Source organism: Emys orbicularis, chromosome 13, assembly GCF_028017835.1.
Source record: "Emys orbicularis isolate rEmyOrb1 chromosome 13, rEmyOrb1.hap1, whole genome shotgun sequence".
In the NCBI taxonomy this organism is placed as follows: domain Eukaryota; kingdom Metazoa; phylum Chordata; order Testudines; family Emydidae; genus Emys; species Emys orbicularis.
The window spans coordinates 15001-40807 of record NC_088695.1 but is presented as its reverse complement, the minus strand read 5'-3'; the positions used below and the strand labels follow the sequence as shown (position 1 = coordinate 40807).

The window sequence follows — 25807 nt, the reverse complement described above, 5'->3', positions numbered from 1 at the left end:
GGCTGGGAGAGCAGGGGTCTGCAGTCAGGATTGAGGGGCACTGGGCGAGCTATCAGGGGAACCCAGGGCTGGGAGAGCAGGGGGATGCGGTTGGGATTAAGGGACCCCATCCGGAGACAGGTCCTCCCTGATGACATAGGAGAGGGGAGGCACATGGTGAGGGGGGCGGGGTTGAGGCAGCAGCATGCGGCTGTCCTGGGTCACGTGAAGGGGGAGGGGCGGGTCCAGCGCAGATTGCAGCAGCAGAGCCGCGGGCAGGTAGGAGTTGCAGTGTGTGTTCGCACCAGCGCAGCGCCCCGCTGCCCAGAGGCGTAGCGAGCGCCCTCTGTACCCTCCGACCGGAGGGGGCCCCGCAAGGAAGGGGGCCCCTAAAAGTGGCAAAATAAATACCGCATTCCAGTTTCTGCATTGTAAGGGGCCCCGCCCGGACATATGTTCGGAGGGGGCCACGTTCTTTGTTGCTACGGCCCTGCCGCTGCCCCAGGCCTTGCGGGGGCTGCTCTGCCCTCGCAGGCAGGCCTGGCCCTAGGGGAGCGGGGCAGGGGAGCCGGCTTAGTTGGCTGTTTGCCCTTGCAGGGCTGGTCCCAGTCCCTTGAGCTGAGTCCCGCAGGGACGGTGGCAGCGACACGCGCCAATGAAAGCTGCCTGCTGCGTGAGTAAAAGCCTGACTACTGCTGACCACCTGTGGGGCTATGCCTTGCCCAGCACTGAGATGCAGCCGCCTCTGGGGGGGTTCAGCAGCTGTTTACACTGGCGATGCAGTAGCACACCTCTCCTAGTGCTAACCTGGGGCCAGCACTGACTGCGAGGGGAGGGTGCCCCCAGCGAGACCCCCACCCCAGTCCCTGCAGTCCCCCAGGTCTGGCCCTTACTCTCACTGTCTCTTGGCCACAGGTGCTGTTGCTGTCCCTGTTGATGGTCCCACTGCTCCGAACCGTGTATCAGCGTCTCTTCTCCATGGCGGCTGAAGCCTATACCCCAGGGAGCCTGTCAGCTGCCTTCGTCACCTGCCCCAATGAGAAAGTGGGCAAGGACATTGCAAGGTGGAGCTGGGCTCTATCCCCAGCTCTGGGAGGGGAGTGGGGGCTGGTGGGTTAGAGCAGGGGGGCTGGGAGCCGGGACTCCTGGGTTCTATCCCCAGCTCTGGGAGGGAAGTGCGGGCTGGTGGGTTAGAGCAGGGGGGCTGGGAGCCAGGACTCCTGGGTTCTCTCCCTGGCTCTGGGAGGGGAGTGGGGGCTGGTGGGTTAAAGCAGGGGGGGCTGGGAGCCAGGACTCCTGGGTTCTCTCCCTGGCTCTGGGAGGGGAGTGGGGGCTGGTGGGTTAGAGCAGGGGGGCTGGGAGGCGGGACTCCTGGGTTCTATCCCCAGCTCTGGGAGGGAAGTGGGGGCTGGTGGGTTAGAGCAGGGGGGCTGGGAGCCAGGACTCCTGGGTTCTCTCCCCGGCTCTGGGAGGGGAGTGGGGGCTGGTGGGTTAGAGCAGGGGGGGCTGGGAGCCAGGACTCCTGGGTTCTCTCCCTGGCTCTGGGAGGGGAGTGGGGGCTGGGAGCCAGGACTCCTGGGTTCTATCCCAACTCTGGGAGGGGAGTGGGGGACTTTTGAGCATGGAGGACACTGATATGTATTTTTGTCCTGAGCAGGGCGATGGTAGAGAAGCACCTGGCTGCCTGTGTCAACATCATGCCTCAGATCACATCCATGTGAGTGCAGGAGCCAAGTCCCCGGGCTCTATGGTCACTGGATTGGGCCTGGAATTGGGATGGGGGAGTGGCCTGGCCTCCCTGACTGGGGCAGGCTTTCTCTGTGTATCCCTCTCACCAGCTCCCCCTGCTGGTTTCTTTCAGATACGAGTGGAAGGGGAAGATCGAAGAGGACAGGGAGGTGCTGTTGGTGAGGGACCATGTGGGGAGGGTCTCTGTGGGGTGGGGCATAAATCCCCTGCCTGTGTAGGCAATGGGGAGGCTCTAGAACCCTGGGCTCCGCCCTGCATGTTTGGGGGGGGGGGAGCTAATGGAAACCCCCGCACCTTTCACCATCTGTCTCTCCCCAGATGATCAAAACCCGGAGTTCCCGGATCCCAGCGCTGACCGACTTTGTCCGGTCAGTCCATTGTCCTTCTGTCTCCTTCTCCACCCTGTGGGAGCCTGCTAGTGGGGATGGGCCTAGGGAATTTCTGGGGTGGGGGGGGTGGAGTCTCGAGAGAAGGCTGAGCGTGTGTGGCAGGAGGGTTGCTGGGGGGAGGGAGAGGACATGAGTCTCTGGGGGGGTGGAGGTGGCAGGGGCAGAGTGGTGAGTCCCTGGGGGGAGTTACTGGGGAATCCTTGCCTGCTCCACCCCCTCTGACTTCCCCCATCTCCCTACAGGTCGGTGCACCCATACGAAGTAGCAGAGGTGATTGCGCTGCCCATCCAGCAGGGAAACGCACCATATCTGCAGTGGGTTGGGGAGACTGTGCCAGAGTGAGACCCCGTACCCCACAGCAGGGGACCGTCTGCCCCTACCCTGCCTCAATCCCCCTGTATGGAGACACCACAGGAACAGGACTCACCCCATGGAATTTTTTTTTTTGCGGGGGGGGGGAACCTGCAGCCAATAAACTGCCCCCAACGCACCAAGGTTGGCTCCTCATTCACAGCACACATAGCCCTGGTGTACTGGGGGAGCGAGATGGCGCCTGCAAGCCAGGACTCCTGGGTTCCCTTTCTGGCTCGGGGGGTGGGGGTGGAGGCTGGCCTCCCGGGTTTTAGCCCTTCCTGCGACACAGCAGCCTGTGGTGCCCTCCCTCTAATGACCAGGCCGAGTCTGCAGCAAGCTCTTTATTGCAGGTGTCAGTTTGTACAGTCAGAATGGCGATGGTGACCACAGCATCAGCACACAGGGATGGGGGAGAGGGCACAGCTGGCCTGTGGGGAGGGGAACATATGCCGTCTGTACAGCAGGTTACAAGCAGGATGGATGACTGTGCTGGGGGGCACCCCTCTCCTCCCAGGCCTTGGGGAGCTGCCACCTCCCATTCCTGTGCCCCCATTCTGCCTTGGACAGCCCCATTGTGGCAGGGTGCCCCAAGCTCTGTCCTCCCCCCATTGCACTTCATTAAATAGAATTTTTACAGAATAATAAAAATGCAACAAGAAAATAAACCCTTTGAATACAATGAAGCATTTGCCCGGTGGGAGTGGGGAATGCCCCCCACCATCCACCCTAGGGCCCTTCTTTGAGCAGGACTAGGCAATTCCTGCCTTATATCCAAGCTGAGGGTGAGAGCCCCCCCCAGTGCAATCCCCACCGCTGTCAGAGAGGGACAAATCCCTGACACTGCACTCTGTCCTAGGAGTTGCACTTGCTCAGTGTGTGTGTGTGGGGGGGGGGGGGGGGGGGGAAAGGCTGACAACTCTCTGCAGCCCCAAGAGGGGGTGTCTCTCTGGCACTTCCCCTCCCCCTCAGAACATGCCCCCTCCACCCCATTCCACCAGGTATTGGACAGTGCCATCGAGGGTGACCCTGCGGGCCAGGATGCGGACAGCCTCCCCACGAGCCAGGCGCCCCATGGCTCCAAAGTAGCTGCTGCTGGTGGGGGCAGGGCCCGGGCACAGAGCGCTGGAGGAGGAAGGGGAGGCCAGGGTCTCAGGCTGGTGCTTGGTGCTGGGGGCTGGGTAGTTTGCGTGGGGCAGTGGAGTGTGGGTAGGGGGATGCTCAGGGCTCTCGCTCTCTGGTGCAGGTGCTTCGCGGGGGTCCGGGCTGGCAGTGGTGCTCCTGTTATAAAACAAGGTGGATCAGGGGAGCCTGCACCATGAAATGCTTCTCCCCTCCAGTCCCAGCCCAGAGCCTGCTCCAGAAAGTACCTGCAAAGCTCTAACGTGGGTGGAGCTTCCCCCATCCTGACCCGAACCAGTTTTAGAACCCCTTTCCCTCCCAGCCAGAATCAATTCTAGAATGGTCCCTCTCTGCCCTCAGCCTGCTCTAGAACCACTTAACAACCCAGTCTCCCGTAGAGAACTCAGCCCTCGTTCTAGAATGTCCCATTCCTTGCTCTAGAGTAGATACCATCCCTTGGGGGCCTGCCCTAGAAACTGGCCTCTGAGCTGCCTCTAGGAGAGAGGGGCTGCTCTCCCGAAAGCATACTTGTCCCACTGCATCACAGGCTCCGGAGAAGGTAATGCCCTGGGAGTGCCCCTGTCCCTGCCTCCCCTCACCTCAGGGTCCGGGCAGTGTTGGCGGATGGGTGGAAGGAGGCAAACATCCTGATGGGAGCACTGTGGGCAAGAAAGAGTGAGAAATGGGGTGAATGGAGGGCTGGGCAAGGCGGCACCCCCACCCTGCCGGTCCCTCCTCACCTCTCCAGGCAGCGGGCGTCAGTGCGGCGGAAGTTGTAGGTGCTGGAGGTGCCGCTGTAGCCACAGTATGTCTGGCTAGCACTGACTGGGGTCTCCACCACCTCCTGCAAGGACGGACAATCAGTGGGGTGCCCTGGGAGGGTCCCCAAAGCCCAGGGCGGGGGGGGGGGGGGGGCTCCTGGGGCAATGCGGGAGGCTGTGGCATACCTGGGTGAGGGCTCTGTCCAGCTGCCACTTCTCCCTGCTGCTCCTCAGCTCCATGGTGTCTGTGGGTTCCGGGGGGACCTTGCGCCTCCGTGGCCTCCGGCGCCCTGCCCCACTGCTGCCCTGCCCTGAAAGGAAGCTGTAAGAGACCCTCCTTATCTGCACAGCACGCAGGGGGCCGCGCCTGCTCCACTGGGAGCCCAAGGGGTCTGGGTCAGTGACCCCTGATAGGAACGGGGAGGCAAGGTAGAAAGACCTGCCCAGGCCCTGTGCCCCCTCCTGACAATACTGTATCTGCTGCTGCGGACCTAACCTGGTCCCCACAGAACTTCCCCAGGGGGAATGCGGGGAGGGAGCTCCCAATGTCCTCTCCCTCAGTCCCCCATCACATCACCTCAGTGGTGTCCCTGCACTCCCACCCACCATGCCCTCTCCCCTGTATCTCCACCCCTATGCTGCCCTTCTCACCCTAACCCCTTGCTGGAGCCCTGGGATGGTGGCTGAATGTGTGGGGCAGGAGGAGTTGGGACAGCTGAGGCTGCTCACCTGCTGTCAGTAAGTGGGGGCTGCCCCTGGGGCTGCTGAGCCGTGGAGCCACCATGGCCCCCAGGGCACTGAGGTGCAGGAGGTGGCACTCGTATGTGGAGCCCAAAGAGACCCTTCCGCTTCTTGATCTCCTTCCCTGAAATAAACCTGGAGAAGAAGAGAGACCAGACTCAGATTTGCAGGGCAAACAGCTCCCAGGCAAAAGCATCAGTAGCGGCAATGCAGGGGTGTCCAAGAGCCTGCATGACTGAGCTGGTGTGAGAGCCCGTGAAGACAGGTGCAGTTTCAGGTGGGTGCGAGGGCGTGGCAGAGTGTGCATCAGCTAGCGTGGTTCCAGGTGGGTGGAAGTGTGCGGAGGGGCATGCAAGGGCTGGTGCAACTGGGAGTGGGTGCGAGGACATGGTGGAGCATGTGAGGGCCATTGTGTGTGCGAGGGGGCAGTGCAATTCAGTGAGGGTGCAAGGGAGTAGCAGCACATGCGAGAGCTGGCATGGTTCCAGGTGAGTGGGAGGTAGTGGCGGAACCTGCATGGGCCAACATGGTGCAGCGTGCAAGGGGGTAATGTGATGCCGTGTGGGTGCAGGGGCATAGCAGAGCATGTGATGGCCAGCATAGTGGAGCATGTGAGGAGGTGCGCAATTCAGTGATGGTGCAAGGGAGTGGCAGCACATGCAAGGGCTGCCGTGGGTCCAGGTGGATGCCAGGGCATGGCAGAGTGTGCCAGGGGCAGTGTGATTCAGCGTGGGTGCGAGGACGTGGCAGCACGTGAGAGGGCCAATGTAGTTCCAGGTGAGCGAGAGGCAGTGGCGGAGCATGGCAGGTGTGTGGAAGCAGGGGCCACACAGGCAGAGCAGAGTGTTACAAAAGCTCCTCCCACCTGTCTTTGTGGCTGCTCAGGGCACCCAGCAATTGGCTGTACCGATCCCCCTTGGGTGTATCCGAGAGCTGCAAGGACCAAATGAGAATGGATGAGGGATCAGTGAGGGCCATGGTCCAGAGACCCTCCATTGCCTCCTGACTTCTCCACCTGCTTCCACAGCATATCCACCCAGCCAGCTCCTAGCCAACCCTTGGAGTCCCTCCCACCCCATTCCACCCTCTCCCTGGGTACCTCTCACCCAGGTCCCCAACCTTCCTCTCTCTCCCTTCTCTCCCACTTCTTGCTCATTTCTCTCCCCCAGCCCTGTCCCCGTCCCCTTCCCCCTGCTCCCCATTCCTGCAGCCCCATTCCCCACCACTTCCCCCTGCTCCTTCTAGCCCTGTTTCCTCTCCCCCCACCCCTCATAGTCCACTCTCCCTGCAGCCCCCTTCCCACACCCAGCCCACCTCTCCCAGCAGCAGGTTGTCCCAGTTCTCGCTGGCAAACGGCAGAATCTCCCGCTCAAAGTCAAAGTATTTCTTTTTGCAGCAGATGCTAAGGTGATAGAGAATGAGATGGGCCACGTCCACCCTGTGGGGAGAGGGGGAAGGGTCAGTGCTGGCATGGTGGGGACATGTACTGGAAATGTGGAGGGGGGGAACCAGACTCACCATCTCAGGGGAAGTCTCCGTACGCTCTCAGGGCCCCCAGTGCAGACACAGCACTCGAAGACATAAAATCTGGAAGAGACCCGAGGTGTGTGAGGGGAGAATTAATCCTGGATCTCAGGGACCTCTCCCCGCATGTGCCCGCATCTGTCTGTGTAGGGGAGTGAGAGGATCTCGCCTCCCCACCCCTGAATCTCCCTCTTGTCCCCTCACCTATATCCACAGGGTAGTGGGGTGGATCTCACTTCCCTCCCCAGTCCCTGCATGTCCCCTCACCTGTTTCCACAAGGGGCAGGGTGGATTTCAGCCCTCCACCTTGAGTCCCTCCATGCCCCCTCACCTGTCTCCATAAAGCAGTGGCTTGCTCAGACACTGGGTACATGCCTCATGGAACCACTGGGCACAGCTGCAGCACTGCAACATCTTCAGGTTCCACCTGGGGGAGAGAGGGAGGCTGAGTGAGCACATGACTGAGGGGCAGCCTGCCGGGGCCCAGCACCCTCCCAACTGGAGAGAGAAAGGAGTTCACCTGGGGCATTTGCTGACCCACTCCAGGCACCACCCAGCTCTAGAAATGCACTCCTCTCCACCCCATGAGCAGCTCCAGAAACCAGGGCTTTGGAGCAGAGCCCAGAGCTGGAGCGCGGAGCAGCTCCGAAGCAGCGGAGCTGCAGGTTTTTGCCTGGAGCTGGAGTGGAGCCGGAGCACAGCTCCAAAACCCTGCCAGAAACCTACCTTCTAGTCCAGAAACCCCATCTCATCCAGCCTAGAAAAATCTCTCTCCCTTGGTGCAAGCTGCTGTAGAAACCTGCCCCCTCCACCACACAACTCACTGCAGAGACTTCATCCCAGTCTACAGCCACTCAATCTGGAACTTGTACTGGAAAAATCTCATGCTGGAAGCTGTTTGGGGAATTTGTTTTACAAGGACCATCCAGCCTGGCTGGAGAAAAGAGCCTACCCCAACACAAGCTGCTTCAGGGACCTGTGAAAACCTGACCTGACTTTATAAACACTGTGCTACTCCCATGCCAGAAAAATCCAATTCCAGAAAGCACTCCAGACTCTTTTCTAGAAACTGTATCGAACTTCAGAACCCAATCTAGAAACCCACTAGTTCAGAGCTCACTTCAGTACCATCCTCGCAAACCAGAACTGGTCATAGAAAAAAGTTCCTCACATATTTAATTGTAGAAACCCCCCCTCCCCACCATGGACTTTGCTGTGGAGACCTCATTCAACCACAAGACCACTTCTAGAAACCATGCTCCCTGTTCTGAGCTTGCTCTAGAAATCTCTGGCTCCAACACCTGCTCTCGAAATTGACCTCCCTGTGTGAAGCCTGCTCTAGAAACCTCTTCCAACTCCAGAACCTCCTCCCAGTCCAAAGCTAGCTCTAGAAATCCAAATCCAAATGGTCTTGCTGGAGCTAGATAGAACTCCTGCTAATTTATCTCTGAAGTTGGAAATCCCTTTGGGGCAGAAGCAGTGGGTAGGTGTTACCTGCTCTATCAGGATCCAAATTGAGGGGCCAAGTTGCAATCTAGATCTGAAATCCTGCTGCTCAAAACGCCCACTTTGGCAGGAACAGGAACATTCCTGATTCCTGCTCTTCGTCACAAAGAAGCAGATGCAAGGGCAAGTGCTGACCTCAGGAATCTGCAAGACCAGAAGGGAAACTTACTCTCCAGGGCCTCCACAGTAGCAGTAACACTGCTGCCGATTGGTCAGGTGTGCAGGATCCCACTCCAGAGCCTTGAACTGATAGGGCAGCACCAGCTTCATGCTCAACATGGCCTTGGCATAGGGGCCTTTCTTGAGCGCACCACCCCTCTGCAAATGAGAGAACAGAGAGAGGGCGTGTGAGACAGGCTGGACACAAATCAAACAGATCCATCCACAGAAGGACAGGAATTGGGAGGGTGGGGGGCCTTGAATCAGAGGGATGCACCTGCTGGGGGGAAGGGGACTCATGAGGGGATGGGAATGAGAGAGGCGAACCTGCTGGGGGGGAGCGGGAGCTGGGGGGGACACTTGCTGTGTGGGGGACAATAGGAATCAGGACACCCCACCCCCTTTTTATCAAAGGCATCACTGGGGACACAAGGGGATGATGTCTGGCCTCCCACAGCTGCCAGCCCCGTGCTCACCTTGGTGGCCACAGCGAAGACACACTGCCGGCACATCCATGCACCAAGCACCCCAGCCCCATCGCTGCTCGCATCCAGCACTCTGGGCAGGTGGCACTCCTGGTGGTAGGCTGCAAGGGGAGAGAGCTGGTGAGAGAGGAGAAAGGGGGTCCCAAGATGGCCAGAGGATGGCAGAGGAGGGGAGCACCACTTACTGTGCCCACATTTCTCACACCGCACCAACTGGTTCTCTGGGCTCACGGACTCCGAGTAACATACGCAGCAGATCTGCTCCTCACCGGGCACGGCGGCTGTGGGAGAGAATGGAACCTGCCCAATTAATGCCTTGCTGGGGGCAGCCCAAGGTTGGGATAGCAGGGGGCTGCAGGTCAGGACTGAGGGGCACCAGCAGAGCTGTGCATATGGAGAAAGCATAGGTCTGAGTGAGGGGCACTGGCAAAGCTGTGGGTGGGAAGCCCAGGCCTAGGACAGAAGGAGGCTGTGAATCAGGATTGAGGAGTACCGGTAGAGCTGTGTGTGGAGGGAGCCCAGGGCTGCGGTAGTAAGGGGAGGAGCAGTGGGTTGGGAATAAGAGGCATCAGCAGACCTGAGAGGGCTGTGGGTCAAGACTATGGGGCACTGGCAGAGCTGCGGGGGGTGGGAGCCATGGGACTGTGGGCTTGGAGTGAGGGGCATGGCGGCAGAGCTGGGGCTGTGGGCTGAGAGCGAGACTACATCAGGACTCCAGTGCTCACCAGGGTTAATGTCCTTCCAGAGCACCAGGAACTGGGAATTGTCCTCAAACTGCACCAGGCAAACCTGTCGTGAAGCATCCACCTGCCAGAGGAGAGAGGGGTGAGTGAGTGCAGGGACAGTCAGAGGAGGGGGCCCTAGTGTGTGTGTGTGGGCTTCACTCACCTTCTTGATGGTACCCAGATAGAGCAGGCCATCGGTCCAGCGGGCCAGCACATCCTGCCCCTCCCAGAAGCGGGGCCGGCTGGGAGCCGCAGAAGGGACCAGGGCAGCCGGGCGTTTCCAGGGGCCGGAGGTCAGGCGGGAGGTCGTGCGTGTCACCCGGGAAGTCTGAGCAGGTAGCTCGCTCGCCATCACATTGTGACCAATCTGCCATGTGAGGGGAGAGGGTCAGTCACCTGCCAGAGCTCAGGACAGAACCCAGGATTCTTCATTCCCAGCAACTGCATCCACTCCTGTGGGGTTCCTTTACATAGCAAGGGGGCATATTCTGTGTGAGAGGAGGGTCATAGATCTGGGGAGCTAGCCTTGGATTTGGGGTACCATTTATTAGGGGGTCTTCCAGAGTGAGGAATGTCTCAGAACCAGAGGTCATTTCTTGGAGGGAGATCAGAACTACGGAGGGATTCTCTAGGGGTGTCTCAGACCTAAGGGGCCTGATCTGGGGTGTCCCAAATTCAGGGGGCCCTCTCTGTGGTATCTCAGATCTGGTGGACCGAACACTATGGTGTCTGGGATCCTGGGTTGTCCTCTCTGGGAGGGTCTGGGATCTGGGGATGTGTCAGATTCAGGGGACCTGCTCTGGGATCTGACAGTTTCTCAGATCTGAGGAGCCCAGTCTTGAGGGTCTGAAATTCAGGGGGTCCACACCAAAGTGTCTGGGATCCAGGAATGTCTTGGAGGTGGGGTACCCTCTCTGGGGGATCTAGAATCTGGGAGTGTCCCAGATTCAGGAGGTCCTCTCTGGGGATGTCTGGGATCTGGGGGTATCTTCAATTTGGGGGGCATCTTTGGGGAGTCTGGGGGTGTCCTAGGTTCAGGGGGCACTGTCTTGGGAGTCTTGGATTTGGGAGGGGTCTCTCAGGAGGATCTGAAATTTGGGGTGTTCCAGATTTGGGGGGGCTCTCTGGGGGGATTCTGTGACCTTGGGGGTGTCTTGGATTCAGGAGACCCTCTCTGGGAGGTAAAAAAATCTTGGATTTGGGGGGTCTCAGTGGGGGGCTTAGATTTGGGGGGGATCTGGGGGCCCTCTCAGGGATGGTTCTGGGGCAGTCTCTGATTCAGGGGCCCCTGGGATCTGAGGGTGTCCTGGATTCGGGGCCCCTCTCTGGAGTGTCTCAGATTAGGGGGCTTTCTCTGAGGTGAGTCTGGGATCTGGAGGTGCCTCAAATTCAGGAGGGCCCTCTGGGGTGGGTCTGGGATATGGTTTCGCTCAGACTGAGGGCATCTCAGTTGTGGGAGCTCTCAGATGTGGCAAGAAGGAAGTCTGATTTGGGGGTGTCTCCTTTTGGGAGGATGGAGGGGCTCTCTGTAGCTGGGCAGCCCATCTCTCTTCCCTGCGTGGGGGAGGGGGTGCTCCCTCCCCTCAGCCTCTCCTGCCCTTACCAGGTCTCCGAGTCTCCTGTGAGGGTGGGGGCCGGCTCTCTCCCCTCCCCAGTCTGGGGAGGGGGGGCTTCTCAGGGCTGAGGAGGCTGCCCCGGCCCTCAGGGGCTAAAGAGCAGGCCCCTCTGCCGCTCCATCCTAGAGCTGAGCCCAGTGACGCAGCAGCAGCAGCCGCCAGAGCAGGGAGGAACGAGGGGGGATGCGGAGAGACGCTGGGGGAGGGGACCCCCCTAACGCCCCCCTCCTGGCGCTGCCTGCAGAGCGGGCCCTCGGCACCCCCCTCAGGACCCCCCCTCCCCCGGATCTGCACTGACAGTGGAGCACAGCACTAGACAGCTAGGGGGGGCGGGGGATCTTCCACCTCTTACGATCCCAATTCCCTGCGCCAGCCAGGGTGGGATCAGGTCCAGCTCCACCTAGAGGAGCCAGGCCCTGGACTCCTTTCCCAGCGCCCTGAGCCAGCCAGTCCCCACCCTGGGCCAGAGCGGAAATGACACCCCATAGAGGGGAAAGGCCCCATGTCTCCTTCTGCAACCAGCCCTGGGGTCACTCCTGTCTCCTTCCCTCCCCACTGCCCCCTCCAATGATTCCATTCTGCCCCCCTCCGTAACTTTGTGCATCCTCTTCCTGGCCCTGTCATCCCCTTCAGCAACCCTCTGCCCTGCCCTGCTGTTAACTGCCCTCCAGCTGCCTCTTTCCCTTCTCCAGGCCCCTTCCCTCCTGGATCCACCCTCTCCTCTGTCATTCCTGCCCCCAGCCCCTGCCCCACCCTCTACTTCTCCCCTTCTGCCCCCTCCACATTACTCTCCAATGCCCCTTGCTCCTGCCTCTCCCCCCACCCTGTCAGCCTTACTCCTGTCCCCCCAATGCCCCTCCCCTCCCTTCAACTGCCTCTTTCACCCCTCCCCTTCTCCCCCCACCCTGTCATCACTACTCTTACCCCTCCCCCATTGCCCCTTTCACCCCTACTCCTGCCCCTCCCTCCGCCCTGTCAGCCCTTCTCCTGCCCCTCGCCCACTGCCCCCACCATCAGCCCTATTCCTGCCCCTCCCCCACTGCCCATCACCCCTACTCCTGCCCCTACCCGTCACCCCTATTCCTGCCTCTCCCCTTCTCCCACCCACCCTGTCACTCCAACTCCTGCCCCTCCCCCACGGCCCCTGCCATCCCTACTCCTGCCCCTCCCGTCTTCCCCATCAGCCTTACTCCTGCTCCTCCCCTCAACTGCCTGTCACCCAGACTCCTGCCCTTCTCCCCATCAGCCCTACTCCTGCCCCCTCCCACTGCCCCTGTCACCCAGACTCCTGCCCCTCCCCTCAACTGCCCCTGTCACCCAGACTCCTGCCCTTCTCCCCATCAGCCCTACTCCTGCCCCTCCCCCACTTCCCCTGCCACCCTACTCTTCCCCCACCCCATCAGCCCTACTCCTGCCCCACTTCCCCTGCCACCCCTACTCTTCCCCCACCCCATCAGCCCTACTTCTGCCCCTCCCCCACTGCCCCTGTCACCCAGGCTCCTGCCCCCTCAGCCCAAGGCCCTAAACCCTACTCCTGCCCCTCCCCTAGCCCCGCCCCCAGACTGCCGTTGGCCGGTTGGCGTGTGCCTGCTACTAGCCTCCGTCCTTGCAGCGCGCGGCCACAGCGGCAGCTCCACTGGGTCACGTGTGGGTTGTTGGTAAGAGGAGGCTGCCGATTGGTCGGGGCTCGGGAGGAGCCGGCCAATCGAGAAGGTGAAAACAGCGGATTGGTTGGATCTCGAAGAGGACGGGGCCGTAAGGAAGCGACCAGCCAATTGGCTGAGCGCGAGACGCGCGGCAGCCAACGGGCGGCGGCTCAGTGGGGGCGGTTTGAATTCGAACCCCGCAAGGAGTCGGAGGAGGCTTAGAAGAGTTAAACTAGCGCAGCCAAGGCGATAGCTGGTGAGAGGCGCGCGGGACCCGGACTGTCCCCCTCCCCCCGCTTCCCGGTGGGGCGGCGCGCGGGCTGGACTCCCGGGGGGGAGGAGAGAGGCCCTGGGGGGGGGTCAGGTCGGGTTGTTCCTGAAGCACCGCGTGGGGGGTTGGGCGGAGGCAGCGCCATGGAGTGCAGATGTTTGGGGTTGGGCTGGGGGGGCGGAGGCAGGACCATGGGGTGCAGATGTTTGGGGTTGGGCTGGGGGGGCGGAGGCAGCGCCATGGGGTGCAGATGTTTGGGGTTGGGCTGGGGGGGCGGAGGCAGCGCCATGGGGTGCAGATGTTTGGGGTTGGGCTGGGGAGGCGGAGGCAGGGCCATGGGGTGCAGATGTTTGGGGTTGGGCTGGGGGGGCGGAGGCAGCGCCATGGGGTGCAGATGTTTGGGGTTGGGCTGGGGGGGCGGAGGCAGCGCCATGGGGTGCAGATGTTTGGGGTTGGGCTGGGGGGGCGGAGGCAGCGCCATGGGGTGCAGGTGTTTGGGGTTGGGCTGGGGGGGGCGGAGGCAGCGCCATGGGGTGCAGGTGTTTGGGGTTGGGCTGGGGGGGCGGAGGCAGCGCTATGGGGTGCAGATGTTTGTGGCTGGGCTGGGGGGCAGAGGTAGGGCCTTGCGATGCAGATGGGTGGGGTTGGGGAAGTTCCTGTTTCCCCTCCCTAGCATTCACCTGCCTGTCTCCCCTTCTCCCCACAGGTTCACTTCAGAGCCCAGGACCCCAGCCACTCCGCCCAGACCGGGGGGAGTGCTGCAGTGGGGAGTGTGACTTGGGCACAGGTGCTGAAATCTGCTCCCATTGGCTTCCGCCTCCCTGTGTGGAAGGAGTTTGCTTGGTCTCAGGTGAGCCCTCCACTCATGGGCACCAACCAGATCCTGCCCCTCCAGAGGGTCTCACCATGGCAGGGGCTGGGGTGCGACAGGGTGTGTATGGGGGGCGCTCACCCTGCTCTGGGCACACACACAGTCATCGGGGTGTCTGTATAACATGTGACTGATCAAGCCCCCTTACTCCTTCCCAGAGGTCCCCACATGGAGCAGAAGGGGAATGCTGATGGATGGCAGGTGCCACTTGCAGGGAAGGCCCTTTCCCAGCTGCCTGTGCCTGGTTTGAGGGCCAAGCGAGGGCCTAGTGATGAGAATCAGCCTCCAACCGAACAGGTGAGATGCGGCAGGCAGATGTGAAAGGTGGTTTCTTGACCCACTTCATTTTCCTGTTCTCCAGGGCTCTGCTCCCAATAACTGTCTCCTCTCTTCCCCTCCCACTAGAAACGTGCCCGAAGGCTTCCCGTACCAACCAGGAGGGTGGCAGCCTCCATCGCTGCCACTTGTTCCAAGGCTTCGACAGCAGCTGCAGTACCTAGGACTCAAAGAGCAGGTGAGCTCTTGGGAAGGGTGTGTGCTAGGACTGGGGGGTATATTTGCCTGCAGGATGCAGGGACCTTTGTGTTCATGAGAACAGGGAGCTGACACAAGGGGTCAGATGTTTCACTGCTAATGATGATGCTTCATGTCCACCACAGGCCGCTGGGCTTCGCTCCGACCAGGACTGACCATCCCAGCAGCCTCAGTTGCAGGTATTTGTGGGACTGGGGCTTTCACTCTGAGGGGAGACTCCTTGTGACCTGGTGCCACTTGCCAAACCCAGCACTGTCATCCAGAGCTCTGTGGGACCCAGTACTGGGAAGACTGTTGGTGGGTGATACTTGCTAGAGAGCTGAGCACCCTCTGCCAACTGGAAGCCCCAGGCCTAGTCTCCCTTTGGGCCCTCTCCATGGGGAGCTATGAGCCTTATACTCAGCTCAGCTGCGTTTCTCTGTCAAACACAATACTCCTGAATGCCACAGTTGAACATTCCCCCAAATTTTGGAACAGATCAAGGCAACAGTGGTCAGAACCCTAGTGACTTTGGGGGAAACCAGAAAACTGAAAGCGGGGGGGATGGGGGGTGTAGGGCCCATGGAGTCCCTGCCATTGTTTTGGCACAGCCACATCCTTTAGCACCTCTGGAATTGCCTACAGATCAAACTGCTGGTTGTGGGTGTGACCCATGGTGCCTGGTGCAGCCCTCACTGGAAATGCCAAGGTCAGGGCAGGCTGCAAAGGGGAGAGCAGATACTCCCAAGACTGGCGGGTAACACTGAAGTTAAACTCCCCAAGCAGTCACAAACTGTGCTGCTGCTCCCTCGGCTATCAAGAAGCAAAAAACAAAACAAAAAAAGGGGGGCTGTGTGATTCCCTTATTGCATTCCAGTTCTCTGGCTCCCAATCAGCATCTAGGTCCAGTACAGTGAGAAGTTACATGCTCACATATACAAAATGTTCTTCTGACCCCGAAGGGTCAGCCACGTCACCAGGTCAGTATGGGATTGGATCTTACCCAAAATACTACGCTGTCAGCCAATCCTTTAGTGTCTGAAACTAAAGGTTTATTATAAAGAAACAGAACAAGAAGAGAGATGGTAAAGCAGTCACATAGGTACAAATACTTTAAAGTTCATATATCAGGTTCCTAGCAGTATGGGTGAGTTTGCTGGCTTGAAAGTCCCTCTGGAATACATCCACAGCTTGGATCCATCATTCAGTCCTTTATTCAGAGCTTCAGTTTGTAGCAAAGTTCCTCCAGAGGTAAAAAGCAGGATTGAAGACAAAATGGAGAAGATGCAGCTGTCTTTTATAGTATTTTGTCATGCGGCCTGTGCGTCCATTGTTTCAAACACAAGCTGCCCAACACATGGCTTGGAAGCCTTTTCCGTCCATGGGCATGCCCGGGCATGCCTTGCTGAGTCGGAAGGTGTACCTCTGCCTTCTCTCAATGGGTCAGTTGTATAGCAGATGGTCCTTAATGGGCCATCATGCTGATTCCAAACTGTCTGGGGGGTGTCACCCAGAAGCATAGCCCAAGTTTAAAATACAGACATACATACATATCTATAACTCATAATACAAAAGGTGATCCAAATATATAAACAAGATTATCATATCTGGCAAATCATAATATTTTTGCAGATATCTTACATGGCATATCTGCCATAACTCATTACCAATAGTGTAAAATTGCATTCATAGTATCCTAAAGTGTCCCCCAGATTCTATACAGCATCACAGTGAGCACCCATGAACCCCTTCCTGCCTAGTGCTACCCCATCTCATCTCTGTTCCTGCTCCCAATAACTTACACCCTGAGTATCTCCCAGATGGACAGAAGACAAATAATGGAGGGGTTTGACAATGAAGTGGGCATTTTCTGTGATATTTTTGATTCCTCTGTATGCCTTGGTTTCCTACTGTACTTTGCATTGCTATTCGGTGGGTGCAAAAGGATTAGAAAGATGCTCTTGTGGAAAAGGAGGAGACGTGAGGTGTTGCCACGTGATTGTCTGGGGTGGAATGAATGGGTCCTTAAAGGACTGGTTAAATCCGATCCATATCAATGGTGGATGCGCCAAGACAACAGGAGCCCCAAGAACTGAACAACTGACACTTATCCACCGGAATCTCCAGCAGGCGGAATATGTGATCTCAGCATGGGTCGATCTCTTGGGGATAAGAGTTGGCTGTTGGAAGAAACTGTGCAGCTCTCACCTGGGGCTAGGGACAGAGGGACAGCCAAGTTGGCTTTGATGAGAGCCTGGATCTAGGGATCCCTGTCCTGGCAGTAGCCAGGTTGAACTCTGCCTTAGTAAAAAGGCTAATGTAAGGATTTACAGATTATGGGGGGGCCGGGTATCTAATACATTATCTCATTTTGGTAAGGCTGCCTGCTGTCTCCGCAAATACTCACTGAAAGCATTGCACCCTGAAGGGGTATAGTACAAGTCTCCCATGGGAGTCTGGCTCGGCTGAATTCGCTGTAGTGAGCCACAAAAGCCCAGACCTGGTCCATACTAGGAAATTAGGTTGGTCTAACTACATTGCTCAAAGGTGTGAAAAATCCACACCCCAGAGCGATGCAGTAAACCTGACCTAACCCCCCAATGTAGACAGTGCTCAGTTGATGGGAGAATTCTCCCGTTGACATAGCTACTGCCTCTCAGGCTGTGGTGTACCTATAGCAAGGGGAGAACCTCTCCTGTCACTGAAGCACTACACTGGCGCAGCTGCAGCATTTTAAGTCCCCTGTTTTGGATTCTTGGAGGCCGTGGCCTGTCCCTGTAGAAGGGTGTGTGGGTCCTTAGGGCCTAGCACACTAAAGGGGTACTCCAAAGGGACTGGTTACAGGCTGGAGTATAGACCAGACCCTGTGGCTGCCTGACAGGTGGTGGCAGAGAGTCAGCTACTGAATGGTTTCAGGGACTATATTGTCAATTTGCCAAGTACCATGTTCTGTCCTTGGGGCTCCCATTGTTTTGGCTCATCCTCCATTGGTATGGGTCAGTTCCAGCCAGTCCTTTAACACCCATCTGTTCCACACCGGCCAGTTACATGACCCAACACCTCCCATCTCCTGCTCTGCCCCAAGAGCAGCTTTTGAATTATTTTGCACCTGCTGGCTAGCAATGTAAAGTACAGAAGTAAACTGAGGCACACAAGAATCATAAAAATATTACAGAAAATTCCTGTTTTGTCATGGGGTGCATACAGCCTCTGGCATGGGGAAAGAGGGGATTGGGGACACCTACAGAGCCATTGCAATGGAGGGAGAATAGGCAAACAGCCCCTGCCATGGGGGTGAGAATGGGGGGGGGGGACGACACCTAAAAATGGGAGGCACACAACCCCTTGTGATAATAGTGGGAAGGGGGCACGCATAACCCTGTGAGTTGCATGGAGTTCTGAAAAGAGGAGGATGGGAGGGTAGCGCACAGGGAGCTTGGGAGGGTGAACAGAAAGATGCAAGGACGCCTGGGGCATGCCGGACCTCAGCATACAAGAGCTATGAAGTGTGGAGCCCCTAGTTTACAAAAATGTTCAGTGTGTCCTGTTTCCTTGCACACAGCAGGCATTTTCCTTGCTCAGAGTTTCCAAGTCTGCCCCTCCAGTCAGCTCTCTGTTTCCTCTCACAGCCGCTTGACCCCATGATTTGCTGCGAAGGAGTGGGAATTATTAATAATATTTTGGATGAATATTGTGTGTGCCTCAGTTTCCCCTATGTGGTGTGTAGTTAACTAGGTCAGGGGGGTGGGGGAGGAGGAAAGATTGTTTACTCTTTGCCCCAATCCAGAGATACAGGCGGGACCAACGCCTAGCTGGCTGGGTCCCCATGCCCATGGAGAGTCTCAGAAGACAATGGCCACTCCAGTTATTGGCACCTAGCAACAAACAACCATGGATGGCCCACCCTCCTTAGGAAGCCAGCTGGTGGACAAAGGACTAGGGAGCAGCCAGGCGGGGTTGTTAAGTGTGGGCTGCTGGAGGCAGGAAAGAAGCTTCTGGACTGGGATTAAAGAGGAGTTAGAGGGCTCTGGACGGATCCAGATCCACCTGGCTGTAACTTTCCATTGTCTGTGTTAACTAAAGACTTGCTACGCTGTGTTACAGACATCTAATAAACCTTTCTGCTTTTACACTGCTGGCTGAGAGTCACCTTAGATCAAGGGAGCTGGGGGTGCAGTGCTCCCTTTGAGGGTGCAGGTCTTCCCCGGGTGTCCAACTCAGGTGGAGTCGCTATGGGGCGCTCACAGCGTGAAGGAGGGATGCTGAAGGCTCTGAGGTTTGGATCCAGGAGGCAGTGAAGCCAAGAGGCCTACCCTAGTGAGTGAGAGACCCTAAGGAGGCTGACTCACTGAAGGGGTCCTCGCAGGGACGGTTCAAGAGCACGGGCCTGTAGTTCCATGACACGTGCTCTCCCCTTTCCCTCCGCAGATGTCGTCAGGAGGCCGGTGCCTGTGGCAGCAGCTCCAAAGATGGGTAAGGCGGCAGCAGGAGGGGCTTGGTGTCAAGAAGGGGTGAAGCCAGGGATGGGGAGAGGGATAGCCCTGCTGGCTCCAGCCTCATCTGCCTCTCCCTTTCTCCCCACAGCAGCCCCTGCCCTAGCTGCAGGGAATGATGGGAAAAAGCGGGCTGCCTGGGACTTGAAGGGCCAGTTGAGTGATATGCGGACCAAGGTGAGCAGCTACAAGGACAAGGTGCAGAGACTGGATGGGGAGAATCAGCAGCTCAAGAGGCAGCTGCAGGAGCAGGTGGTTCAGAACCGGGAACTGAGCAGCCAGGTCAGGTGAGAAGCCAGAGGGCTGAGGGGGAGGGATCCTAGTTGTTCTGGTTGGGGGGGAATGACTCCTGCCCTATCTCACCCTGCCCCTACTTCTGTAGCACACTGAGCTCCGCGCTGCACACTTGCCAGGAGCAGGCACATCAGAGGCTCCACGAGGTGATGGAGCTGTCAGACCTGAAGCAGCAACTGGAGGAGCAGGTCACCAGCCACAGCAGGACCATCGGGCAGCTAGAGGGGACCAAGCGGGACCTGTCATCCCTGCTGGAGACCAGAGAGGTGGGTCTTGATCCTGGGAAGGGGGGAGAAGTGATGTTAACCTCCCTCACTGGAGCCAGAGCCGGGCCGATCCAGGTCATGTGGCTGGGGCCCGGAAAAAAGCTCAGCTCTTTAGTGGCATGTTCTGTGGTGCCTGTACTAGGATCGCCCATAACATGCTGTACCCTTAACCCAGCTGTGCCCTGTCAGATTCCTGTTCAGTAGACAGGTTATGTACCCATTGGGTTATCTGCATGCTCTACTGAGAGGAACCAAGCCTTACGCAGCAGGTGCTGCAGCTTCCATGCACGGGCTCAATCTGCACCTCCTAGACACAAGCTTTGTTTCCTATAGCAACAGCTCAAACTTATGAAGGCTTTACATAGACTTGCTGGGACAACATTGTGCTCTGCTCCAGTCTCCTGGAAATTCCCCTATTGCCAATGTCACAACCCCACCTTGCTTTCAGGACTTACTCCTGTGTCTGGCTGTTCTGCTTTAGTTATTGCCTTGCTGAGAGTGCTGCACCTCCGTAAAGCGACTGCTGTCCTTGCAGGGTGTTTCAAAGGAACCTTTCCCCAGTGTTCAGGCACCCAACTCCCTTTTAAAATCCCGGCCCTAATGTTGGGCCTCTTTGATTCACTTGCACTGCAAACAAGCACTGCTTTCTGCACCGTCGCATGCATTTCCCCCAACAGCTTTGCTTTGACCAGGTTATCAGCTACACTCCATGTCTAGCAAGTCTGTCAGTTACCAGCTGGGAGTCACACGCGCTGGCTTGACCCATGGCGTGTGACATGGTCTGTTGTCTCTCCTGGTGGGGGCCTGGGGTGGGGGGTGTATTGTGGTATCCCAAGAACTCCATGCAAGTCTCTAGCAGTAACCCCTAACTCCTGGTCCTGCTCCAGGTGAAGCTAAAGCTGGCAGAGGAGGGCCTGGCCCAGAGGGAGTGTGAGAACAAGGAGTTGAGAGGCCAGGTGGCAGCCCAGCTGCAGGTCATGACCCAGCAGGAGGAGCGGTTGCACCACCTGGAGATGGAGAGGAGGAGGCTGCACAACCTGGTGCAGGAGCTCAAGGTGACAGGAGGCTCTCATTCTGCCCCACCTCAGGGTGTGGAGGGGGTGGGGCTGGGAATTAGGGCAGGACACCAGGCAGGAGGGTGGGGGTGAGGGCTAGAAGAAGATGGGATTGGGAGGGACAGCTGGTGGGATCTGGGGACAGCCTTCCCCGCACTGGACTGACACATCTCCTGTCCCCAGGGTAACATCCGTGTGTTCTGCCGTGTGCGCCCCCTGCTAGCCTGGGAGAAGGAGAGGCAGAAGGGACTGGAGCATCTGCACTTCCCCCTGCAGGACAACAAGGCCCTGGTGCTCTCCAAAGTGGAGGAGGTGAGTCCAGGGACTGGGGCACAGCTAGCCCTGTCTTTGTGATGGGCCATACATGACCCTGGCTGTGCATTGCCTGATATTCAAGGCCATTCAGTGCAGTAAGTGTTTGGACATGGCATTAGTGTGGTTAAGTTGGGGAACACTGGTGCAATCTACAACTTGCACACTACACAGGCACGAGTCTTGGGCAATTCCCCCTGCAGGGATTCCAAGTCAGCCACCTCAGCCCCAAGCCAAGGAGTGGCTGACTCTGCTTCTGACTTGCTGCTGCTTAAACGTAGGGCCCCTGTGCTTGGAGCCTTGGAAACCTTGCTAGCACCTCACAGCCCAGCTGGGCCTGCTGCCTTGAGACCAGCCTTCTCACACCTCCAGGGGCTAGCATTTTTCTGAGCAGCAGGCCATAGATCTGTGCGCATGAACATGTGAAGAGGGTGCACAGACATTCATGCTTGAGATTCCCAGTGACAGAGAGTTCCTGCTGCAATGCCCTCGGAGCAGTGCTTCCCGTGGCCAGTTCCTTCCCTGTTAACAACTTGCATCTTATCTGTAGCCTGAATTTGTCTGGCTTCAGCTCCCAGCCACTGGTTTCTCCTTCTGCCTCTGTCTGGTACCTTAGAGCCTTCTGCTCTCAAATTTGTCCATATGTGTAAGTGGAGACCATGATCAAGTCTCCTCTGAGCCTTCCCTTCAATAAGCTGAATAGAGGGAGCTCCTTCAGTCTCTTACTGAGGCAGGTTTTCCAGCCTTCAAATCTTGTAGCTTTTCTCTGAACCTTTCCCAGTTTTTCATCATCCTTTTGAAGTGTGGCTGCCAGATCTGTACAGTGTGTCCAGTAACAGCCACAGATGCTGCATGGAGAGGCGATTAACCTCATCCCTTGCCCCCCCAATTTCCTGGCAGCATGTTAGAAACCTGGGGCCTTCTCTGAAGGGTTTGTTAATCTCAAACTCAGCCGAGCAACCAAGTAGTTCCATTAGCAGCTTGCACTCACCAGTGTTGAATCTCCCCTGCCATTGAGCCGCCCCTTCACCCTGCCTGGCTTGGCTCCTCTGCAGGTCCTCATGGCCCCCTCTTGCCTTAAAGAATCCTCTGCAATCACTGCCCCTCATTCCCACTCTGGGGACTTCCCATCAGAGGTGCAGAGGTGGCTGTCAATTCCCCCAGCCCAGGCCTGGGGTCCTGGGAATGAGTCCTATAGTCTGACCCACATGTCTGTCTCTCCCCGCAGTCCCACGTTGGGCGTGACCGCAAGGGCGATGTGAAATATGATTTCAGCTTTGACCGGGTGTTCTCCCCTGCCTGCTCCCAGGAGCAGGTGTTTGAAGAGATTGCGCTGTTGGTGCAGGTACAGAGTGGGGCACAGGACTTGGGGGATTGGGAATCTGGGGATTACCCCCATAGTGACCACTTCCTCCTCCCTCCCTGCAGTCTGCTCTGGATGGGTACCATGTATGCATCTTTGCCTATGGGCAGACAGGCAGTGGTAAGACCTATACCATGGAGGGGCCAGACGACATGAGCCCCGAGACTATGGGCATGATTCCTCGGGCCGTGCAGCAGGTCTTCCAGGAGGCACGGGAACTGGAGCCCAAGGGCTGGCAGGTGAGTGAGCATCCCATTCCGCCCTTCATGCCTGCCCCCAACCCTGTGGCTCTGGCAGCATACCTCGTCCCTCCACACTCTCATGGTTCTGATGTTGTTTCTGTCTCCCACACACACCCCAGTACCGTTTCACGGCCAACTTCCTGGAGATCTACAATGAGTCGCTGCGGGACCTGCTGGTGGGGCGGCCAGAGCGGGGTGCCGAACTGGAGATCAAGCGGGTCAGCCAGAGCAGTGAGGAGCTGCATGTTCCCAACCTGCGCTATGTGCCTGTGGACTCTGAGGATGAGGTGAGCTGAGATGTGGGTGTGCTGGAGCCGGTGGGCTTAGGAGCTGTACTGACCCCACCAACACACCCTGCATTCCCCAGGTGCTGAAGCTACTGCGAACGGCCAAGGCCAACCGCTCCGTGGCGAAGACGGCTCTGAACGACCGCTCCTCCCGCAGCCACAGCCTTTTCCAGCTGCGCATTGAGGGCTGGAACCGGAGCCGGGACCAGCACAGTGTCTGTGAGTGTGGCAGGTGGTGGCTGGGGCTGCCAGAGAATAACTGGAAGGCCGGGCTGGGGGAGCATTGGTTGCTAGGACCACCTGTGGTGCGGCTGCCCTGCCATTTGTGGGAGAGCTGGGTGAGGTGCCCTCTCCCAGACCTTTCTCATATCCGTTCCCTCTCCCTTCGCTGCAGCGGTGCTAAGCCTGGTGGACCTGGCAGGCAGCGAGCGGCTGGACAAGTCCTTCTCGAAGGGGGAGCGATTGAGGGAGACCCAAGCCATTAACACTAGCCTCTCTACCCTGGGGCTGGTCATCATGGCGCTTTCCAACAAGGTAACAGCTAGGATACCCCATGCCCCATTATCAGCAGTCTCTTCCCCTCTTTCCCCAGGGCCAGTGGTCATAGTGCTGTAGGCAATGTAACATACCACCTGCATGCACCCCACTGCCCCCTCCCTCTCCCCCAGCCCTTCCCTGCCTGGTATAGGGGAGCCACAGTGAGGCCGGGGGCTGTCTGAGGTAGATGTTATGAAATCTCCCTGCCCAGGGGTCCCAACATGCCCCCTTCTCATGGACCGTGGGGAGCTGACTCCTGTCTTCCCACTCTGCAGGAGCCCCACATACCCTACAGGAACAGCAAGCTCACCTACCTGCTGCAGAACTCGCTGGGGGGCAACTCTAAGATGTGAGTAACAATGGGGGGGCAGTAGGAATAGTAGGAGTGGGGGGGAGGGATGAGGTGAAGATGTATGGAGAAGGATATAGCACCAAGGTGGAGGGCAGGGCTATGGGACACACTGTATGGACAGGAAGTGGAGGGAGTCTAAGAGTTAGGGAATGTGCAGGGACACCAGGTGCTGGGGGTGGTGCCAGAAGAGTGCTTCTGCAGGCCCCTCTAACCTCTGTTCCTCCTCTTTCCAATGCCCCCAGGCTGATGTTTGTGAACATCTCCCCGCTGGAGGAGAACTTGTCAGAGTCCCTGAACTCCCTGCGCTTTGCCAGCAAAGTAAGTGACTGACTGGTGCATGGCTCAGGCAGATGGAAGGGGGTTGCCCATGTTACAATGCCGCAGCTTCCCGCTCAACTCCATCTCTCCCCCTTCCAGGTGAACGAGTGCGTCATCGGAACAGCGCAGGCCAACAGGAAGTGAGGGGTGCCACCATCCTGGCTTGGCTGCAGGGTGCGTCTGGAGCCCTGTGGGAGCAACGCTTTCTGCACTGACCGGGGCTGTGGGGTGATGTGTGTGAGGCTTATCTTGTGTCTTGTTTTTAATACTGGTATGGACTCAGCATGAGTGCTGGAAATAAAATGTCTTTTACAGCTGCTGGCTGCGTGCACTCGGGGGTGGGGAACCCAGCTGTCCAAGCTGCAAGGTGGGTGCAGTGGGCTATCAGCTGGGCCTTGGCTGTATTATTGTCAGTGGGAACCAGGTCACTCTGGGCATGTCCATAGTCTCCCTGTGTGAGATCCTCTCTGCTGCTGTTCATCCACCCGCTCAATATCCCCACTCCACTGCCAGCTTCTCCTGCCCCCGGAAGTCATGCCCCCCAGCTCCACTCAAGGGCAGGGCCCCTGCACAGCTGTGAGGGGAGGTCACCGCTGTTCATCTCCAGGGGCCCAGGCTTGGTCCCGCTTTCCCCTGTGAGTCACCTGGGGGTGTGGAGGATCTCTGGGATGGGGAGGGGACAGGGCCTGGGGGTATGGAGAATCTGGGGCTGGGGGGGAGACAGGACCTGGGGGTGTGGAGGATCTGTGGGGTTTGAGGTGTGGGGGGACAGGACCTTGGAGGTGTGGAGGATCTGTGGGATGGGGGAACAGGGCCTGGGGGTGTGGAAGATCTGTGGGGGAGGGCAGTGTCTGCTGGTGTGAAGGATCTGTGGGGCTCGGAGCATCGGGGGACAGGACCTGGGGGTGTGGATGATCTGTAGGGCAGGGTGATGGTCTGGGGGATCTGTGGGGTAGGGGGACAGGACCTGGGGGTTGGGGTTGGTTAGGTTAGGGTTTAGGGGTAGGTTTGGGGTCAGGAAGGGGTAGGGGTACGGGTGGGGTTGGGGTCTAGGGTTTCAGGGGTAGGGGTGGGGGTTTGGGTTAAGGGTTAGGGTGAGGGGGTTGGGGTTAGGGTGGGTCAGGGGGTAGGGTTAGAGGGTGAGGGGTAGGGTTAGGCAGGGCCGCCCAGAGGATTCAGGGGGGCTGGGGCAAAGCGGGGGAGCGGACATAAAAAAAGGCGCCACCCCCTGTGGCGCTTGTACTCACCGGGCGGTGCTCCGAGTGTGCGGTGGAGGCAGCAGGTCCTTCACTCGCTCCGTGTCTTTGGCAGCACTGAAGGACGCGCCGCCGAAGACCCGGAGCGACTGAAGGGCCTGCCGCCGAAGACCCAGACCCCTGCCGGGTGAGTAGCCAGGGAAAGGATTCTCGGCCTGGGCTCGTGGGGCCCTGCGGTAAATTGCCCCACTTCCCCCCCCCCCCTGGGCGGCCCTGGGGTTAGGGTTTAGGGTGGGGTAGGGTCAGGGTTTAGGGTTAGGGTGGGTTTCGGGTCAGTGAGGGTTGGGAGGGGAGGGGAGGGGTTAGGGTCAGATTTAGGGTTTAGGAGGAGGCTTAGGTTTAGGGGTGAGGGTAGGGGGTAGGGTTGGGGTTAGGTTACGGGTGGGGGTTGGGGTCACGGTTAGGTTAGGGTGAGGGGTTAGGGTTAGAGGGGGAGGGGAGGGGTTAGGGTTAAGGGTTAGGTTAGGGTTTAGGGGGAGGGTTAGGGATCGGGTTAGGGGGTGAGGATTAGGGTTGGGGTTAGGGTAGGGTTAGGGTCAGGGTCGGGTTAGGGTGTGGATTAGGGTCGGGTTGGGGTTCGGGTGTGGGTTAGGGGTTAGGTTAGGGGGAGGGGGAGCTTTAGGG

General features: G+C 58.4%; 3 protein-coding genes across 3 annotated transcripts; 2 read left to right on the top strand and 1 right to left on the bottom strand.

Moving 5' to 3' along the window:
- Positions 1-216: 216 nt before the first annotated feature.
- Positions 217-2611, top strand: CUTA (cutA divalent cation tolerance homolog). Its single transcript, XM_065416262.1, has 6 exons — positions 217-258; positions 895-1043; positions 1637-1696; positions 1841-1886; positions 2047-2096; positions 2360-2611. Exons 2-6 carry the CDS (start codon positions 916-918, stop codon positions 2457-2459), a joined length of 384 nt encoding a protein of 127 aa, XP_065272334.1. The 5' UTR covers positions 217-258; positions 895-915; the 3' UTR covers positions 2460-2611.
- Positions 2612-2801: 190 nt separating this feature from the next.
- Positions 2802-11245, bottom strand: PHF1 (PHD finger protein 1). Its single transcript, XM_065416261.1, has 15 exons — positions 11095-11245; positions 9655-9858; positions 9492-9573; positions 8952-9047; positions 8758-8867; positions 8292-8440; positions 6948-7043; positions 6611-6679; positions 6407-6530; positions 5958-6025; positions 5081-5227; positions 4538-4673; positions 4331-4434; positions 4190-4249; positions 2802-3749 (listed from the first exon to the last, which is right to left on the bottom strand). The coding sequence occupies exons 2-15, from the start codon at positions 9841-9843 to the stop codon at positions 3437-3439; spliced, it is 1743 nt and encodes a 580-aa protein (XP_065272333.1). The 5' UTR covers positions 9844-9858; positions 11095-11245; the 3' UTR covers positions 2802-3436.
- A 2818-nt stretch (positions 11246-14063) lies between these two features.
- KIFC1 (kinesin family member C1) lies at positions 14064-24093 on the top strand. Its single transcript, XM_065415935.1, has 16 exons — positions 14064-14192; positions 14301-14409; positions 14555-14608; positions 18837-18881; positions 18993-19188; positions 19284-19461; positions 20349-20516; positions 20700-20828; positions 22057-22173; positions 22257-22430; positions 22553-22720; positions 22801-22939; positions 23115-23254; positions 23533-23606; positions 23852-23927; positions 24027-24093. Exons 1-16 carry the CDS (start codon positions 14064-14066, stop codon positions 24069-24071), a joined length of 1941 nt encoding a protein of 646 aa, XP_065272007.1. The 3' UTR covers positions 24072-24093.
- The last annotated feature ends 1714 nt before the right edge of the window (positions 24094-25807 follow it).